At 42.6% G+C, this 19694-nt stretch overlaps 1 protein-coding gene across 1 annotated transcript; it reads left to right on the forward strand.

Annotated features, from left to right (window-relative positions):
- Nucleotides 1-1712: 1712 nt before the first annotated feature.
- pgfb (placental growth factor b) lies at nucleotides 1713-19444 on the forward strand. Its single transcript, XM_035168868.2, has 7 exons — nucleotides 1713-2401; nucleotides 15433-15469; nucleotides 16664-16860; nucleotides 16951-17030; nucleotides 17817-17846; nucleotides 17951-18013; nucleotides 18109-19444. The coding sequence occupies exons 1-7, from the start codon at nucleotides 2339-2341 to the stop codon at nucleotides 18128-18130; spliced, it is 492 nt and encodes a 163-aa protein (XP_035024759.1). The 5' UTR covers nucleotides 1713-2338; the 3' UTR covers nucleotides 18131-19444.
- The last annotated feature ends 250 nt before the right edge of the window (nucleotides 19445-19694 follow it).

Consider the following 19694-nt stretch of genomic DNA (forward strand, 5'->3'; position numbering starts at 1 on the left):
GACGCTGCAGAATGCAACGGACTCATTCGTGCGACCAGCTGACCCTTCCTCAATCAGGAAGCCTCATCGCAAAAGCCAATTAGCGAGGAGGTTTAGCTGACATTTTGGTCTCATATTCCACCCTCAATCGGCAAAAGATATCAAAAGATTTGTAATATTCATGAAAATATGTTTCATCCCTTGTTATAACAAACTTTTTTTGAATCTTGTGTTCGTTGGACGGATCATTTAAATAGCTCAGAGTACATTTTCGACAGGGTGAATATATAATCTTAGGCAGAATAACCTTTTTTTTCTCCCAAAACATGGTTCGTACTGTCAAGCTTTGTGGTTTTAGTAAAAAACAATTAGAGCCTCAAGGTTGTTCCACGAACTGACAGCAGGGAGATCCATCTCCCCTGGCATACGATATCACTCGAGCCCGGTTTATTTCTCCTGTCAGCTCGTATTTACAGTGCAAACAATTTGGAGTGATCTTATTAGGCCCTATCAACCGCCGCACCTTTAAAAACACTCATAGATCACAGAGCACGTCGACGAGACGTGTTTTAAGAATCTGGTTCTGTCCTGCGATCAAACAAACACGTCTGTGTGGCTGCAGTAGCAGGGAGGAGAAGCAGCGATCGTTTGCTCCACCATTCAAGATCTTTTAAACAAAACATGAAAAATGACTTGCACTACATCATTATAGTCTTACATAATCACTTGGAAAGAAGAAGAGAGTGTTTTTTAGGGTCACCTTTGGTTCATCCGCACTTGCAATAATGTGGCGATAATGGATAATTCAACAGTCGGGGTGAAAGAAGGCTGATATTGCTGTGAAGTAAAAGTTTCACATCCAAACAATGATGGCTCAGTCAGAAAGAGAGGGCAGGACTTAAACAAAAAATAATTGTGGGTTTAAATTTCCATTCTGTCTCCTGTCTGAATTTTCAAAGAGCATCCACCACAGTAGTGTAGAGACACAATTTAGGAAAAGAACCACTGAGATGCTGCCTGGTATAATTAGAGGAAATGTCTCTCATCATCCCTGACTGTCTGCTCCCTCTGATGCTCCGGCCAGGGTGGCTGGCTGGTAATGGAGGAGATGGCATACTTCTGCCGGTAAGTGTGTAGAAACGCCACACTCGTGAGTGTGTGGTCTGTACAATGGCAGAAGGCGGCGGAGCCATTCAGCACTGTCGAAGGAATGTGTGGAAGCCCACAAGGAATCCATTTGGTTCCAGGGTTTTCAGCAAACACAGAAGTCCCACACTGGAGATTAACTCTAGTGTGTCAACAGTAATGGAATCTTCCTCTCTGTCTCTGCAAACTTGACTAAACGCTGACGCCTCAGAGGAAAATCTTTGTGCATCCTGCAGCCAGCGACTATATCACCCATGTCACCAATGTAAATAATTTTAAAAAAAGGTCCCTTGATGTTTACCTTACTCACATGTGAGTCCCCAGAAGAAGGTTTCTGTGTGTGTGGTGTAAATCACCTGTGGTGTGTATAGTCTAGAATTCAGAGCTGAGGCATCAGCAGCAGCAATGTGGGAAAAAAAAGCCCCTCAGTTACAGCCATTTGCAGCATCACAGAAATGACCAGCTTAAAAAAACAGAAAAGCTCTCATGTCATGAGTGAGTTCAGTGGAGACGGATGAAGCAGGGCAGAGAGGGGGAGGAGATTTAAATGGCCAGCTTGTGAAAAAGGTAGTCTGGGGCAATTAGAGGCAAAGTGTGTGTGTTTCTGCCGACTGGAGCCCAGAGCTGGAAAGGAAACTGAAACTGTCGGTGCAACTACGCGCTCTGTGTGTTTGTGTATATATATGTGTGTGTTTGTGTTTTGTACTGGATCATCACTTGAATATTTTGGATTGAGAAGAATTTGAACTTTTTCTCGCCTGAAACTGTCTCCAGCTTTTTTTTTTTTTTTCACGCAACTTTTTTTGACTTTAAAACGTGGAACTTGTATTTATTTTTTAAACCCGTATTATATTGGTTTCGTCCCAGCACCTCCTGCTTGCCCCTGGGGCCCTTATTCATTAGTAAGCACCATCCACTTCATCATCAGGTTACACGCAGCGGAGGAGCTACGTGACTGCGCTCAGTCACTCTCAGCTTGAACCAAACCCCGGGAGCAGCAGCAGCAGCTCCTCACGCAGCATCACCACTTCTTTCCTTGGGACTTTAGTTTCTTTTTGTGGATTGTTTCATTTGTGTGTGTGTGTGTGTGTGTGTGTGTGTGTGTGTGTGTGTGTGTGTGTGTGTGTGTGTGTGTGTGTGTGTGTGCGTGCACCGGGAGCTGCCACCTCCCCCCTCCCCACCTCCATCTCTCAGCACTCGCACACATCACGACATGAAACTGGGTCTGGTCCTGGAGGCTGCGGCGGCGCTGTATCTGCTGCTCTCACCTGCACAGGTAGGACAAGTTACACGATTCTCTTATTTGTGATCAGTGAGAGGGGAGAGTCGGTTTGACGTGGTTTCAGAGACAGAGTCACACTTTGATGTTGAAGCTTCCAACCATTGAAACAGCAAAGTAACAATAAAAAAAAATGATCCTTTAATACTTTTAAAAAGTTGATATCCTGTATGTTGAAGTCCACAATGCAGGCTATACACAGAAACCGCCTGAGTCAGCAGAATACGTGATGGTTGTGTCCAAGTGATAGGAGTCCGTGGTGCTCTGACGCTGTTTTCATTCATAAGACGGAACGTGACAAAGTGCATCACTCTCCCTGTGGAACACATGATGCCAAGTGACTCACTGTTGTGTTTGGCGAGACTCGCTAAGCTTATAATTACAGCCGCATCGCTCTTGAAACACCAGCTCCTGTACGACGAGCTCTCTCTCTCTCTCTCTCTCTCTTTATGTCTAGAGTTCCATCAAGGAAATGCTCTGATTTCTAAGATGGTGAGAAAGTGGGAGCTACTATATCGAAATACTATTACAAACTGAGAGAGGTGAGAGACCTGCGTAGTGTGACAGAGTAAAAAGTTGTTTGCAGGTAAAACTTCTTTCCTACTTTTGTTCTGCATCAGCACTTTTTCGTTTCTTTTTTTTTGTTGCATAAATCTGCACATTAATTGGACACAAGCAGGGTGAAATATCAGGATGAAGAAGAATCTTGTGTGTATGTGTGTGTGTGTGTGTGTGTGTGTGTGTGTGTGTGTGTGTGTGTGTGTGTGTGTGTGTGTGTGTGTGTGTGTGTGTGTACTCATTTTTGTTGCCTCTGTGGGAGCTTTCCCAGTAGACCCACTGTCTCAGTCCTAATGAGGTAAAGCCACAGTTTTGAGGGGGGGGTTAAGGTTAAGGTTAAGATGTGTATCGTGGTAAGGTTAAGTTCATGTAGTATAAGGCGTGGATTGCTCATGGCTAAGGTTAAGGGATTAGGTCTTGGAGCTGTCCACAAAGAATGGAAGTGAATGTAAAGTCCTTACAAGGATGGCTGTGCAAACTTTTTTGTCAATTTTGTTTATTGCTTCTCCATCAGATAAAACAGCATACAGAACCAGTAGAATGTGTCATACATCAAAGTATCACACTACATTTAAGACAGGACAAGAACAAGAAACAAGGATCAAGGGAATACAACCGTGATATACATCATATGTACAGAATAGTACATTAAAACAAGATAATACATCATATTGTACATGTCATATGGAACACATCATACTCTTGTAAAGGGTGCAAGTCTTCAGTATATCAAGATACTGTAGAATGACGGTTTCATATTTTCATGTAGATATTTATCAGCTCACAACACAACCAGGAGGACAATTTTGTGATTTCCTTCAACCATTTAATCAGTGATAAATCTCCATTGCTGTGCAAACTTTTGTGTGTGTGATGAAAAATCTATTGAAAGTTAATTTCAGGTCAGTCATATCACTCTCAGGCGACGGTGGATTAGCACAAAGCTGTTCTGTTCTCCGTTGCCTGGCGTTGCCTTTTAGTCTCTTTTTATGACAATGTGCCAGAACGGGACAGAGCCGAAACTGGACCGAAGAGGACTCATGTGTCACGCCGCAGAAACACTTGTAAGAGAGATGCGCATTGTGCGGCAGGACTTGTGCCAACACTCAGGCTCTTGAACCCATTCAGTCTCTGATTTCCCCCCAAGGTGCCTGAGGGTTGGCAGCTGTCTCGGATGCTTCTCATGTTTAACGCACAATCAGGCCATTCCTGCGTCTGCTCACACCGCATACACTGCTGCTGCCTGCTGATCTGAATGTGACGCTGCATGCGGTAGCTGGTACAGTATCACTGAGTCTGTTAGAGTTACACACAGACTCAGTGGGGCTCTCAAGGTTGCAAAAAGCTCCACGTACACCACATTGTCTGAGCGGAGACCTTGCAGCTGTTGCTGAGTTGAGGGTGAGTGGGAGAGGCATGGGATCACCACATCTCCACTAATCCTCATAATCAGCTCATGGCCTGCTTAGTCAAAACAGGAGTGACAAAACCCAGGACCCTCAACATGTAGTAGGCTAAATGCCCCCCCCCGCTCAGAGAAGAATGACAGGGACATTTAAATGGTTAAATTCAAGAATTCAACGTAGAGTCCGTCATACAGACGATCTGTGAGGTTCTGAGGTCTTGCTCCTTCTCCAAACCTTTCCGTTTCCAACAGTTTTTGTTCAAAGTTCACCTGCAAGGGAATTATTGTTTCGTTTCCCTGCAAACAAGCATCTTGAGGTTTAGCCTTGAACAAATTTGAGGAACTAAATATTTCACAATTTCAGCAAACAAGTGGCACTCATACCAGTAAGCTCTTTTCTGCTCCCAGTGACAAAATTAGACCGTCCTGGTCTGTCTCTGTTCTGCCAGCTCCCACAGTAAACTGCCAGACGTGGTTAGTCTACCGAAGTTGAAGGAGCAAACATTGGCCATGTGGCTGGAAATGCTATTTATATATGTCTGCCTTTTGGATTCTCCACCATTCAATATAGTGCCCCTTATTGATAATGATATTTCCTCATTGCCTGGTGACTCATGCAGTCATTCATTCATGCTGTGAAACCTGGAGGAGAGGTCGAGGTTAACATCAGCTGCTTAATAATTCAGTTTTACGACCAGAGATTTACAGCAGAGCTCAGTGTCCGTGTGTTTGGTGGGAACCTGTAGAAAAGCAGCTTTTTATCAATGGAAGTTCTCTGTTAATTGTAGTCCCTACTGTATATATGAGTAGTTTGACAAACAACTTTGGTTGGTTGGGCAGGCAAACAGTCCACATGGAGAAAGAAAGAGATGCATTGACCGAAATGGCTATCGGCTATCAGCTTTTCAATTGATCAGAATTCATGCCTGCTAGCTGTGAATAGATACTAGCCAAAATGTTGTCTGGAACTAAAAGACATAAAAAGGTATTGCTGTGTTTTGTTTGAAGAAATGTTTGACTTGTGTGGACTCGTTGAACTGTAAAACATGCACACCTTGGCTCGGATATCTGCTGTCTGCACCGGAAGCTCCAAAATATTGTCCGTCACCCCGAGAGGTTGATTTTATCATCAGACAGTAGTTGTGCCACTATAAAAAATAGACACAAGTGCTATTTAAATTTGTATTTACTATGGAAAGGCCTAATAATGTGTTAGCACATGGCAAACTTGCAGAGTACACAGCACTAAACAAGCAGTGACTGGTGTTACAGACATGAAGCCCACAGCTGAGTATACACATTATGTGTCACCCAGGACATCATCAAGTAACACAGTCATTAAGTATCTGCATATTTATATGTAGTACAAATGCATCAATTCATCATTGCTGGATGATTTATCCAAGATCAATATTGCAGCTGATAGAATCCATGTAATCCTCAATCCTAACAGTTATATGTTTACTCTGTTAATATGAACTGTTATGATTCCTTATCCAGAACTTCTCCTGGTCACATGTACACACAACACATAACCATTGCCTGGAAGTGGAAGCACCTGGGTTTCCTCTCTGAACAATGGCGACCTCCTGGTCACCTCATCACCAGGGCTAATTTATGGAGAACATGCTATAACTGGCATCCACCGGTTATTTTGCTCACATTGCTCGACTTTTCAGTTTATTTTTGGTAACTCCTATGCATAATAACCAAGTACTAAATACAGTATGTGTGTGTGTGTGTCCACCACAGTGTGAGTATCCCCCTCAGATGCTTTGTGCTCCAGATTCAAAGGGCTTTGGAAATCACTACAGTACCTGTTGCCTCCTGCCCATTTCATAACCGCTGGAATGCTGTACACACAGTAACTCACCTCCACTGCCATGGTGGCTATGTGTAGGAAAATGCAAGTGAAATCTTGCATCAACACAATCGAACCCGACTGTCGTTACTCAGTGTTTCCATGAAGACACAGTGCGAGAGCTGGAGTTGAGGGCAGCTGCACAACCCAGCATTCAGCTCAGAAAGAAAAGAATCCAGCAATATTAAGGAAATCAGTGGAGGATAAGAATTGTAAGCCTCTTTGGTATGAGATTATGAAATTCTTTGTTGGTGTCTCCAGTAAAATACAACATTTTCCTCAGATGAAACCACAAATGGAAAAAAACTTCTTGCCCAACGTATTTGATTTTGTCAGACAGATGAAGAGGAAGAAAAAGAGGAAGATGGTGAGCCTCAGCTACAGCTCTCGTTTGTGTTTGTGGGGACATGACGTTGCACAGGTGTTTCCTTTACGTCATCTCCAGCAGCAAAACAAGACTGCATCTCACACATGTTTTTGTGTTCATGAAGCAGAGTTTTTTTCACATTTCGCCACGTGTACGCCACATTTCCGTCACAGTGGAGCTTCATAAGCAGAGAGCTTCGATATCTAATATCAACGTGAAACATCAGGTGTCAGGTTCAGTTTCTCACAATGCACTGTTTCTGTCAGCTCAGTTTCCAACAATCGGACATTTAAAAGTCAAGTTCCTCCCTCCCTCTGCGCCTCGGTCTCTCTCACACACTTGATGGTCTTTCTAGTTCAGATGCGTGCCTCTGAGGCCGAGCGGCTGACTGATAGGGCTTTTATATGCATGGCTGTGGTATTTCTCTCTAGTTGTAATGTCCCGGCCCATGGGAGAGTCTCAGTTGCAATCAGGAAATATGGATTTCTCCTTTCTCTTGCGATGGAGGAGGAGGGGTGTCGCTTGGGGCAGCCGTCTGCTCAGCGAGCTTTAATCTCACATCTGGGTGTAATTTACTGTGGTTTACACAGGGGGAACAGCGTTTACTGTAATAGAGACCACAATTACCACCGGTCAGCCTTATCTCAAGACCTGTGTCGTGTGTGTGTGTGTGTGTGTATGTTTGCAGATGGGGTTTTATGGTTTATACAGTGGTTGTGTGTGTTTGTGTGTGGGTCTTTGGGGGGACATTTGTGCATGCATTAATGGATTTATACTGAGGAAATGGTGTTTATCTAAATCAACATTTATTTGGGCTTTTACCTCTCCCTTGTCATTTGATCCCTTTTAGTTGTTTTTTCTACTACTCCAAGAAAACCTGATAGTTGGTAACCAAACCCAATGTCAAAGACAAAAAAGTTACACTGAAGGATATAATTATAGGTTTGCATTTACATTAAAGGAAATACGTTAATTTACTTTCTTGCTGAGAGGCAGATGAGAATATCGATACCACTCTCATTTGTGTGTATTAAATAAGCGACAGTCAGGAGATTTTCTGCACATGTTGGCGGAAAGACCGGGATTGGAGGGTGGTGGGAGTGGGAGTCACCCTGTAATCTGTACAAAAATCTTTACAAAATATGCTGCTGCTTTCAGACATGCACTTAACTCCAGAGATCCTCAGGAGTTACTCCGAAAAAAGAAAAAAAAAGAAAACAAATATCTGCGGCCGAAAAAGTTGTGCCCTATCACGTGATGTTCTGTAAGCAAAATCACGTGATCTCCGCTTCGGAATTGATACGTGACATCCTGCCTCAGTCAGCTGCCCCACCCCTCGCCTGAATCCTGCATCGGATTACTTGGTTTTTTTAACGTGTCTGAGCAGAGAATCTCCCGCTGCGTTGTTTATGTAAGAAAGGCAAACTGCGGAGAAGGTCCAGACCCAGTTCTCCAGAGATCCTTGGCATGTCGTGTCGGAAAACGGCTTAAGTAAAGATGGATGGCGCGTCTCCATTTCATTTTACTATATCTAAAATATCCCAGATACTAACGTTGCCATATTACACATTTGGGGCTGGAGTCTGCACAGTGGTGATCGTGGGTAGCGAGCCACAGGAGCGAAGTCCTGTCGATGCAAGCACTCGATCAATCACGAGTCAGTCTCAGCTGTCAATTCGAATTAACTAGAGGGGCACTCGAAGAGCACATTACTCCGCCAAGGCTACATACTATCTAACCATGTTTAAGAAAACAAACTGGATCTGCCCATTTATCCAGATACGCAAAGTATAATAGGTTCTTCTTTGGGTCAAGCTCCACCCCTCCAAATCGGTTCACCAGTTTTTGGGTAATTCTGCTAAATGAACAAACAAATGCCAATGAAAACACAACCATAGACTGTTTATAAAGATTCTCCACTTCCTCCCACTATCCAGAAATGTAGCCAGAAAATCCTGTATACGAAAGTTGCCATTTTGCTCATTTGGAACCAGAGTCGGAACAGTAGTGATCAGGTGATGGAGCCCCAGCGAGGTCTCAGCCGTCAATCATATGTCAACACATTAAATAACTAATTAAAAAACAAGCTTACCGGAAACATGAACACTCAAATATAAAAACCAATGTTATAAGAACTAGCATGAACCTAAAATGAAAGAGGCTATCTTTGAGATCTTCAGCCAGACACCAGGTGACAATCAAGCTAATTTGGCTTCACTTTTAGGAGCTTTAATGTCATCCATCTTTATACAGAGATTATGGAACAAAAGCTGCAGCAGGTTTTCCAGCGGTTTAGGTGACTTACTATTTATCATCAGGGCACAGTCATTTCCTGCAACAGGCCACGTCAGCACGCTACTTACTCATCACTCTTGATTTCAAAGGCTCCATTCACCCAGATTACCTGAGAGATTGTTGTGTCACCTCGACCACATGCTCTGTTGAAATTTGTTGCTGTTGTGGCCGCGCTCTTGTGATCACAAGCCCTGACCTGACCACCCGAGAGACCCAGCTGGATACTGTCAGACCTGTAATGGCATGGCTGTCAATGCATGTTTCACCCTCCTTGTGTATACAAAACAGAACCTGGCTTTCTTTTGTAGCTGCGGAGAATAGATACAGTGACCTGCAGACCCCCGTGAGAGGCCTCAGAATTAATGTCGCAGTCATGGCGTTGATGATGCGGAACCTTGCTCTCGATAAAGGATGGATGAGGGGGATCAGCGAGGCAGGAGGGGTGGCTCCGTTTCTCACTTCTCGAGCTGCCTGTGTGTTTGTATTCACTCTTTCTGCTTTAGCGCGCTCTGTCCTGTGTGGTCTCGACTTCTGAGTCAGGCTTCAGTCGGATCAAAACCAGGACAGCATCTGGCCTACATGCTGCCTCCATCACCAAACTCAGTCGAGAGCCACAAGCTCCATCCCTGCACTGTTTACCTACGCTGTTGCCCTCACTGAATGAGGTTTTGAACTGTTTTGGGAATCTTTGTAAATAATGGCATTTCGCCCGGTAGCTGGGATCATTATTTGTCGAGAGGGTTTTTCCAAAACTCAGCCGCTCCGCTTTTGCTCTTGAACGCTGACATATTTACTAAATTTAGTTAGTTTTCTCTTTCTAGTGAGTCAGTGTTTTGCATCATACTGCTTCAAGAGGATTAATGTGTTAAGAAAAGTATGATGCGTGTGACGATTGATTATGTTGCTGAGACATGTTTGTGGTTTGACATTATTCACTGTTATACTGATGGATTTGAGAATCAAATGCACAACTACCCACATCTTTGGCCTCCAGCTGCAGGAAGCTACTGAACCACATCAAACATGGCAAAGTTTTTATGTAATGGTTTTTAGTGTGCTGTAAACTTTGATGTGTTGAAATATGTGAAATCAATGAAAATACAAACACATGTGATGGTTTTATATTTGTTTTGAACAGTGAAAATTAAACCTTCTGGCCCTTTCGACGAAATGAGGCATGACCCATCATGCTAGTCATCATTAACCTTCGCCAAGGAGGTTATGTTTTCACCCCTGTCCGTTTCTTTGATGGTTGGTTTGTTTGTAAGCATGATTACACAAAAGCAAATGACATACAACAAAACTTGGTGGAAGGATGAGGTATAGGTCAGGGAAGTAACCATTCAATTTTGGTGCCGATCCGAATCAGGGGGCAGATCCTGGATTCTTTCTTCACTTTCTTTAGCATTGTGAGATATGGCGTTTTTCAACATTTTCCCTTTTTTCTTAGGGAATAATTCATGGATTTTGATGAAACGTATAGGGACACTGATATGTATGAGAGTGTTTCATTTGGTGTAACTTGATGTAACTGTTGGACCTTGGTGGAGGTGTGTGCTCTCTTGAGTACCATTCTAGTTTCTTGTATGAAGTAACAGCGCCAATCTGTTGTAAACAAGCCGGTTTTCTGAAACTCTATCATCACGATGGATGTGTCAACAATATAAACCCCCGTTCATGAACTAGCTATTACTAAATGTTGGAGCATATTTTGAAATCAGAGGTTTCTGTTCTTCTTATTTCATGAAACTTGGAAACAAGACAAGCTTTGCCTTTGCTGTGATTGTATTACAGTCCTAAGGAGAAGAGAAACATGGATGAATGAATCTAGTTTCACATCATTTTCCAGTCCAGTCGTCCAGGAGAAGGAGTCCTATCTATTTAGGCTGAGCTGACAAAGAAACCTCTCTGCATTTGATTTGCGGTACTTTACACTGTGGGATATGCAGACTGGCTGGTATCCAGATCTTTTTGGCAACTGACCATAGTACCTGCTGTTAAATTGCCCATCAACCCCCCCCCCCCACACCCCGCCCCCACCCCTACACACACACATACACACCCCTAACCCGCCTCTGCTTGACTCTCACAGTTGAAAAACCTTTTATGACCATTATGCTGGGTCCCCATCATGTTTTATTTTTGCTCCCTGCACACACTGCCCCTCCTCTGACAGATGGAGTTAAGCAAGGAGGTTAAAGATGACGCAGTTCAGCTGTGTGGGAGTGGAGAGTAATAAGGCCTGGGGCCTCTGTGGCCTGACAGCGGGAGCCCAGGGACACAACAGGTCCTCTGATCTGACCCAGAGAACGGAGCAAACTCTCAGCCGGCAGCGTACAAACCTTCAGAAACATAGAGGGCTAGTTTTTAAGGCAGTCAAGCGTTGAGGAACCTCGATGCCAGAGTTTCTTACTGTGCCTTTAGTCTGATCTCTCCCGCTCCAACAAACTGCCCCTCGCTCTGAAAACCCCTCATCAGTGGCAGCACAGATACACAGGTCTCTGAGAACCAGCTGTCCTGACAGGAAAACAACTTGCTCAACTATGGGACAGTGACCACAGAGGCCTGAGGGACCATGACGCTCACTTCATATCCAACATGATAATTATCCAATGAGAATTTAAGACCGGAATCCTCTGACCCAACTGTGCTGACCAGTAATCAGTGACTGGATTTCTAAGTTTGTTTAAGAAAGTCCCAGTTACAGTAAAGTTTTGTTTTTTTTACTCTAATGCCATTTTAAGGCAGTTTTCAGGTTGAACATTGTTAAGGTGCCATCTTTGGGCTGTGGATTATAAGATTAGACATTTTCTTTTTCCAGCAATTAAAAAATATCCCCCAAATTTTACTTTAACTGTATTTGAGAATGAAAGTTAGTCCGTTGTAGGCCTTTGATTCTGCACAATACCAACTTTCACATTGATCAGTGAAGGCCCAAAACATGTTAACTTTACAGTAAAATTTCACTCACCTATTCCTTCTTTACTCTTTTACATTTACACTAACTCATTTACACTTTATAAGCTTCAGTTAATGTTCACATCAAATGTCAGAATGCTGGATGAAATGTATTCTCAGTGACTTTGACTGTTGCATGACTGCCACTTGGGTTAGATTGAGAATTTCTGAAACCGCTGATCTCCTGGAATCTTCGCCAAATCTGTCTCTGGAATTTTTACTCAAACAAAAACAGTGAGTCAGCGGCAGCCTTGTCGATGGAAACGCTTCAACAACTCTGTGCAACTGTGGTGAGCAGAGAAGCCAAGAAGCTCAGAAATCTGAAGCTGAGGTGGACACAGGTTCACCAGAACAGGACCGATGCAGAGTGGAAAATGTATTCTGGAGTGATGAATCTGGATTTCTGCTTACGGTTAGAATTCGCTGTCAGCACCATAAATCCATGGACCCTAGCCTGTTTTGTGGGCAGAATCCATGGGGCTGGCAATGTAATGTTATGAATAATGTTTCCAGCACCCTTTATAACAATCAATCAGCATTCTAATAGAACATCCTATCTGTGTATTATCGTTGACCATACACATCCCTTCATGGCCACAGTTCACCATCTTCTAATATTCACTTTCAGCCCAATGTGTCACAACAAAAAATCATCTCGGTTTAAACTGGTTTCAGGAAGACGGAGATGAGTTCAGTGACCGTCAGTAACCTCCACAGTCAGCACATCTGAATCCAACAGAAAACCTTTGGGATTTGGTGCAAGACGAGACTCACAACATGAATGTGCAGCTGACAGATCTGCAGAAATGCTGTGATGCAGTCATGTCAACGTGGAGCAGAATCCCAGAGGAATGTTTCCAGCATCTTGTTAAATCTATACCACGGAGAGCTGAGGCTGTTTTTCAGAGCAAAGGAATTTCATATTGTATTTTTCTTTTCGCAATTGGTGTCACCAAATATAGTTTTGCTTCCCTCCAGAGCTGGATTCGGGTCTTGTTTTCGAGTGTTTCCTAACCCAGCCTGTGAAGTTTAATCTACCGTCCTCAGCCAGATATTTTATGTTTGATTGTGCAGGTAATCAAAAACTAAAATCTCAGCACAGTGAAGGTATTTTTTACTTCTATGTAATCGTAGCACGGGCTGTTTTCCTTTGTTGTTGCCCTTGATGTTTTTCCAATAGCATTGGAGCATTGGAGTGTAACGTTTGAAATGATGTTGTTTCCAAACCCCAGATTTTGTGCAGAGGACACAGAATAGAGGTATTTCATTTGCCGAGACTATAGGATTTTATAGTCAGGTCAGGTGAAGTCAAGTTTATTTGCATAAAGCTTTTAGTCACAGTTATTCCGTACGGTCTAAATATCCACATTATACAAACAATAAATAATAGAGACACATAGCAACACCCAACTCCCTGAAAAAAGGTCACCAGGGAACAAAGTGAAACTGCTCAGAAAGTCATTCTGCTCCTGGGGTTTATGAGACAAGTTTATACACATATTGCATCGGAGTGGTTTTCCCTTTCTGCAAAGAGCTAAGTTACCTCACATGAACATGAATCACACAGTGAATACTGTAAGCACACAGGGAGGAAGAAATGACTACGTGAGGATCTTCATGCAGCCTCTTATAAATCTGGCAGCTTCTTGTGGGCCAGCTTACTCCTCTGTTCTCGACCACGGGAGGTGCCAAGGATGCTTCTTCGCCATGTCAAGGCTTAACCCACGACCAAGGTCAGAAACCCCACCCCCCACCTCACCACATTCTCGACAGCAACACAGACCCGGAGCCAAAAAGCCCTTGTGATGCGGAGCAGTCTCATGAAACACCCACAGACGAGAAGAGAGAGAGAGAGAGAAAGAGAGAGAGGGAGCAAGATCATATGCCCATTAACACTGGAAAAGGATTTATTTTATCAGTCTGGCATTGCTGCAGAGGATGAAAAAAAAAAGAATCAATGCCCCCAGAGAGTGGACGTGACTTTTGACAATAACCGAAAACCAAACTGTGGCTTTCCCATGCTGCGCATAAAGAATATTCTGCAAGTGGAGCTCATGTCCTGCGGTGCTGTTGTAAAAACCAACACAGTTCAGTGAACGCCACTCTATAGAACAACTGTCAGTGGAACAGCTGCACGTTTTGGCCGGAGGAGCAACCGCTTTGTGGAGGAGAAGGGAGGCGCCTCATCAGTTCCCCAAAACTCAGGGAGGACTGAGTCTAAGTGGCTGACTGGAACCTCTTGTGTATCCATTGACATGAGGTCTGTCACGCTGCACTGTGCTCATGCTGCAGTGAAGACAGATCGCTCCCAAATAGCCAGACCTGCCTGACACATATCTCACTGACAGTTTTACAGGAACCTCTGAAATGTTTTGTGAGTGTGAATGCATCATCCTCATCAAAGCAGGACGTTCCTCTTTAATCACATTGTTTTAAGGGGGTGGGGGTGGGGGGTGGGCTGATGAGTGTAGGGCTGTGCTGACAGATGCTATCCTCACCCTAAATTGGGTTCATAACAGGAAGTGGATGCAGTGCAGCAATGGACAGATGGTGTAAAAAGCAACAGTCCCAACATCTGGGGAAGTCCTTCTCAGGCTGCTGTCGATTATATCACACATGCTGGGCCCCAACGTTTCACACAGGCAGTGTTGAAGTATGAATGTCAGAAACACTGACATGCAACACCAGAGATGAGGAAGACAATGAGGAAGCAGGTTGTCTGCCGCCCCGTCCGGCAGCATCCGCCGGAGGGCATTTTATTAAAATGCCGATTTTTCCCTTCCTGAGATTGGAGTCAGCGAGAGGTTTTGTGTTTTCCCAGGCGAATGAGAAATGCACTCTTGTTTATCGTGGGCCGATGGGAAAAAACCAAGACAGAAGAGGAAACCATCAATGGGAAAATAAATAGAGAGAGAGAGAGCTGAATCTTACACCACAGGAAACAGGTTTTGAACCTAAACACTTGGGCACGCAGACAAAATGTGATGTATATGACAGACGGAAACTGCTGCTCATCAGAAAGACTTTTCCACCGCAGGGTGAAAGAAAAAGTGCTCGGTCGTCCTCTTTACTTTACTGTACTTCCAGCAATCACCACTAGAGGACAAAAATATCTGAGTAGCCAGGGGTTAGGGGAAAAGAGTATAAAGTGTGAGCATCTCTTCCATTTATCTGTATGTTTTCCATTAGAACTGGGCGATATGGCCAAAAATTATATCACAATGAAAAATGTTACCTGTCGAAATTGATAATTATCACGATAAATATCACATTCTTATTTTTTTTTTTTTTAAGTTTAACGTTTTGCTCCCGAGTGAAGGTTGTGTTTTTAAACTTTTCTGTATGAGAAGCGAATGTTAAAATCTTAAAAACATTCTAAAAACCTGTGGAAGATCAGTGATTTCACAATGTACAAGCATTATATTGACATACTTGTTAAATTGCTTTTGATGACAATTATCTTGTGATAATAACTTGTCCCTATTGTGTCTGTTTTAGGCTCCTCCATTCAATTTGGATGCTGAACACTATAACACAGATGAATAATCAATAACTTTATTTTCACTTTTTTGTGTGTTTTGCAGAGTCTACCTTTGGCGAACATTAACCGTACAACTGAAGGTAGGAATTTCTACCTGTCTAATTCCTGAAATGTGCTCAAATGAAAGCTAGCATTGATAAAAGTTACTTTGAACTATAGTAGCTCCAACTGTTTGGTTTTAACTGTGTTTGTTGTAGAAACTGGAGTCTGATGGTTGCCAGTTCGTCACACAATGATTTATAAATATAATTCACTACGCTTGTGAAGGTTGCCTTTCATAATGAACTAAGTCTGCATATAGAAAATAGCAGGACATGTCGGGACGGGCAGGGATTACTCAACCGCTCACCTTCTCCCGTCATATCCTCCCTCTCCCGTAAATCACTCTAATTTAATGCTGCTAAAAAAGAAATAAATTCAGTGTTAAGGATTTGTAGAACTGGCGGCCAAGGAGGATTAAGAGGAGACGCAGCAGACATACAGTCAGCTCAAGGAGCAGTGGCTGACCAGCGAACTGGCCCTTGGCGCTGTACGACATTACGGTTCACGGCCTCATCTCCCTACCGTAGATGCTTCCCCCAGCCGTCTCCTCCCAGCCTGTCTGCTTTTATAAACAGATGTTGTGGTGTCAGGCTCCATTCGTTGACCCCGGGGGTCAGTGCAGTCCCAGAGGTGCCTGCGGGGTGGCTCAGCTCCAGCTCCGGCGGGGCTCTGTTCATGGCCATGTTTTCCAATGTTTGTTTTCTCTTCCTTCTCTGTTTGTTCGGCCGTAGTCGTCCCTGTTCCTCCCACACAGACTGTGCAACTGGGACACTTTCACACATATACTCCCACAGGAAAGACTACTGTACATTATACAAACATTTTTACTTCAGAATGAAAACAGGATACACACTGGCGTATAGCGACTGCTTGAAGGTTTCCCTGTACATGGTATGGGCATGCCACTGTTGGATTATTCAGGTCATGACTGATACTGTTTGTAGATGACAGTATCATCAACAGCATAGATTTTTTAAAGGGAAGTCAACGTTTTTTTTGTTCTAATCAAGCTTAATAAACACCTTGAAATACACAAATTAAAATGTAAACCATCAGAGGGGCATTGAATACCCTCCACTCACATTGTATATACCCCAAACTGGAAACTCTTTTATATTGTGATGCCATTTCACACTACAGTTACCTGCGCGGGACAGCTTAGGACGATATAAGTACTGAGTGGAATGTAATTCCAAAGTGGGCCACACTCAGCCTCCTGTTCTCATTCACAGTGATATTGTTTCAAGAGGTGTGGAGTCGCAGCTTCTGCCGGACCATCGAGAAGCTCGTGGAGGTGGTGCAGGAGTATCCGACGGAGGTGGAGCACATCTACAACCCCTCCTGCGTGCCACTGGTGAGGTGTGCAGGTTGTTGCGGGGACGAGAACCTGGAGTGTCATCCAACCCGCACCACAAACGTCACCATGGAGGTGAGAGAATAGCCCGGTTGGATGTAACTGCGCTTATAAACATTTGGGTGATCCATCACTGAACATGCTGTAATCGCTTCTATCCCTCAGCTGTTGAAAATCAGGCCATCAGAGCAGGGTCAGGAATATGTTGAGATGACGTTTGTGGAGCATCAGACATGTGAATGTAGGTAAGAAAACAAGTTTGTGACATGAAATATTTATAAGTATACAAATACCAACCTACAACAGCAGAGCACTGAGTTACATTTTATATCAACATGATGAGGAAAAGTGTATCTTCCAATTTGCAATATGTACATATGTGTCTGGCAAAACTTCACAGATAATAGTTTCCTACAATATCTGCCTTTAGCAACCAACACATGATAATGTTTTCAGGTTTTCAGGCTTCGGTTTGGAAGGTTAGAGAAAGATCGCAGTCAGATACTGAAAAAGTCAGTTGTATTTAAAACCACATCCATTTCTTTTGTAAATGTACAAAAAGTGCTTTTGTTCCCAGGACACACAAACCTCAGGCTCCGGGTACACCGCCCACCACACCCTCCTCCATATGGCCTGTGTGTGCCACAAACATTTAAAACTTCATTAGAAAATATTTTCTGAAGAAAAGACGTGAGAATACATTTTCTAGAGAAGGAAGGGACACATTTTTGTGAACATAATCAATTAGGAGTATATAATAATAGTATTAGTATTAATAATAAACTTTATTTCTATCGTGCCTCACAAAATATAATATTAAGTGCAAAGTTAGCAAATCATAGAAAAGCCAGATCATACTCAGCAATGTGATGAAACAAAACAAAACAAATAAAAGAACAACATTAAAACAATAAAAATATATTCAGTTAATGTCATTTCTATGAGACTGGGTTGGTAAATACTTACAATGGCTGCTAACTAATATTGCTCCTTGATGTTCTCTCTAATTTATTGAAACATTTTTTCTTCAGAGTCAGGAAACCTGTTGTGATCGTTGAGAGGTAAGAACCTGAACACACTGTTATAGCATCGGTTTTTCAGATTATTGAAAACTTTTTCCATCTCGGTGAAAGGAGGCTTACTGGTGATTTTGTTAATTTTGCAGGAAAAGACCAAGAGGGAGAGGACGGAAGAGAAAGGAGCGACAAAAAAACAAAGAATGTGACAGGTGATTTTAGAATCCTGAGAGAAATCATTCAAATTCCCTCCACCTTTCAAACAAACAGCATTAAAAAGCTGTGTTCCCGTCCTTGTGTCCTGTAGGTGCCAGGTCCCGCGCAGGTAACTGCAGTGGTGACCCAACCCCCTGATGCAGTGTGGCTCATTATTTATTTCCAGCCCAGTGACGGCATCAAGAGTCTCCTCCGCTCATCTATCAACACTGTGTCTGCAGCCAGAGACTCAGAGAGCTGGGTCGTCTTGCTGACGTGCCCTTCTGCTGTTGGGCAGAGCGTTTTGTAATGACAAGGTTCAAAAGGAAGTGTGTTCTGATTGGTGGAGACACTGCTGACACAAACGGATATCCCTGGGAGCCAGTGCAATGTAGAATCAAACCGACTGATGCCTTTTCTTTTACACTAGTTATTACTGTATCAGTTATTGTAATTTGTCGAATTCCTCTGTATTTAAAGGTGGTTAAGTTTAAAAATCTATATTTATTGATACAGGCGAATATATTTGGACCAGCAACATGTATAATGTTTGTCATTCCTTCTTCAAACTTTATCCAAGACACCTTGACTTGTCAAAACTGCAAATGTTGGACTGAGTGTGCAGCTGCTTTGTACACCCTAATAATGAAATGTCGCCCTCTAGTGTCTGTGGAAACAGTGTTCAAAACTGATCTATATGAAATTATTTTTTTAAGGGGAAATACATGAATATAATTAGACACAGGACAGTCACGATCAATCACTTCATCCCATTATTGGCATTAATCGATCAGTTATTTAAGTCACAATCCCATAATCATTGATTCTGGATGAATCCTCTATATGTCACGAGACCAAACAGGAGTTGTTTGTATTTTGCTGCCAATTCACATCCGTATAAGAGCAATATTTATCAGAAAAGTTTATCAGCTGACGACGTCCTCAGAAGATTATGTATGAATAAATATATCAAGTTGACAAATATCCTAATTGTTCTTTAATCCTCTCTTTATTGCTTTATTGTGAGCAGGGTAGAATAGTGAATAAAACTGCTTTCTAAATGAACAAAATTCGGCCTTGTGAGAAATCAGTTCACTTCACAAGACAACAGATTTTGATTTTGATACCTTATGTTTTTTTATTACATCACAATGTTTTCACAGATGATATATATTTAAAAAGATAACATGTCTGCTGGGTGGGCCCCAGTGACACGTGACTCACATGAGCCCACAGCACAGGTGTCTTCCTCCATATGTGTTTCTTTTTTAAATCCTGCAGTAAGGAAGGGATCAACTGAAGTAGTTCTGTAAAACAATGTGCTTTTGTTTTTCATGTGCTTCGCAAAGAAAATCTATGAAAATGTACAAAGTAACATTTCTACTGTTTTTTAGCATTTTATTTCATTTGAATATTTATTTTGTAATTAAATTGTCATGGTTGTCAGGTTGTCTGCTGTGATTTATTTAATTAAAAACAGACTAAACAGTACGAATGAGTCCAATTATCTCTAAATGAATTGAAAAAAACATCTCAAGCCTTTCATTATATTGATATTTGTTTTATAGAAGAGACATATCATTTATATAGAGGATTTTTTAAAGTGTTATTTATAAATCTACATATCCAGAAGTTGAGGAGTCTCCTACACCTGCAGGGGGCGCACTCACCGCTCCTGGAATAAAACATAGCATGTGC

The sequence above is a fragment of the Hippoglossus stenolepis genome, chromosome 10, assembly GCF_022539355.2.
Source record: "Hippoglossus stenolepis isolate QCI-W04-F060 chromosome 10, HSTE1.2, whole genome shotgun sequence".
Classification (NCBI taxonomy): Eukaryota; Metazoa; Chordata; class Actinopteri; order Pleuronectiformes; family Pleuronectidae; genus Hippoglossus; species Hippoglossus stenolepis.

Excerpts from the sequence above, each read along its gene's own strand:
- pgfb (XM_035168868.2), top strand. The coding sequence starts at position 2,339 with ATGAAACTGGGTCTGGTCCTGGAGGCTGCGGCGGCGCTGTATCTGCTG. Across the intron at positions 2,402-15,432 it reads TGCTGCTCTCACCTGCACAG|AGTCTACCTTTGGCGAACAT; the intron begins GTAGGACAAGTT and ends TGTGTTTTGCAG. Across the intron at positions 16,861-16,950 it reads CCACAAACGTCACCATGGAG|CTGTTGAAAATCAGGCCATC; the intron begins GTGAGAGAATAG and ends TCTATCCCTCAG.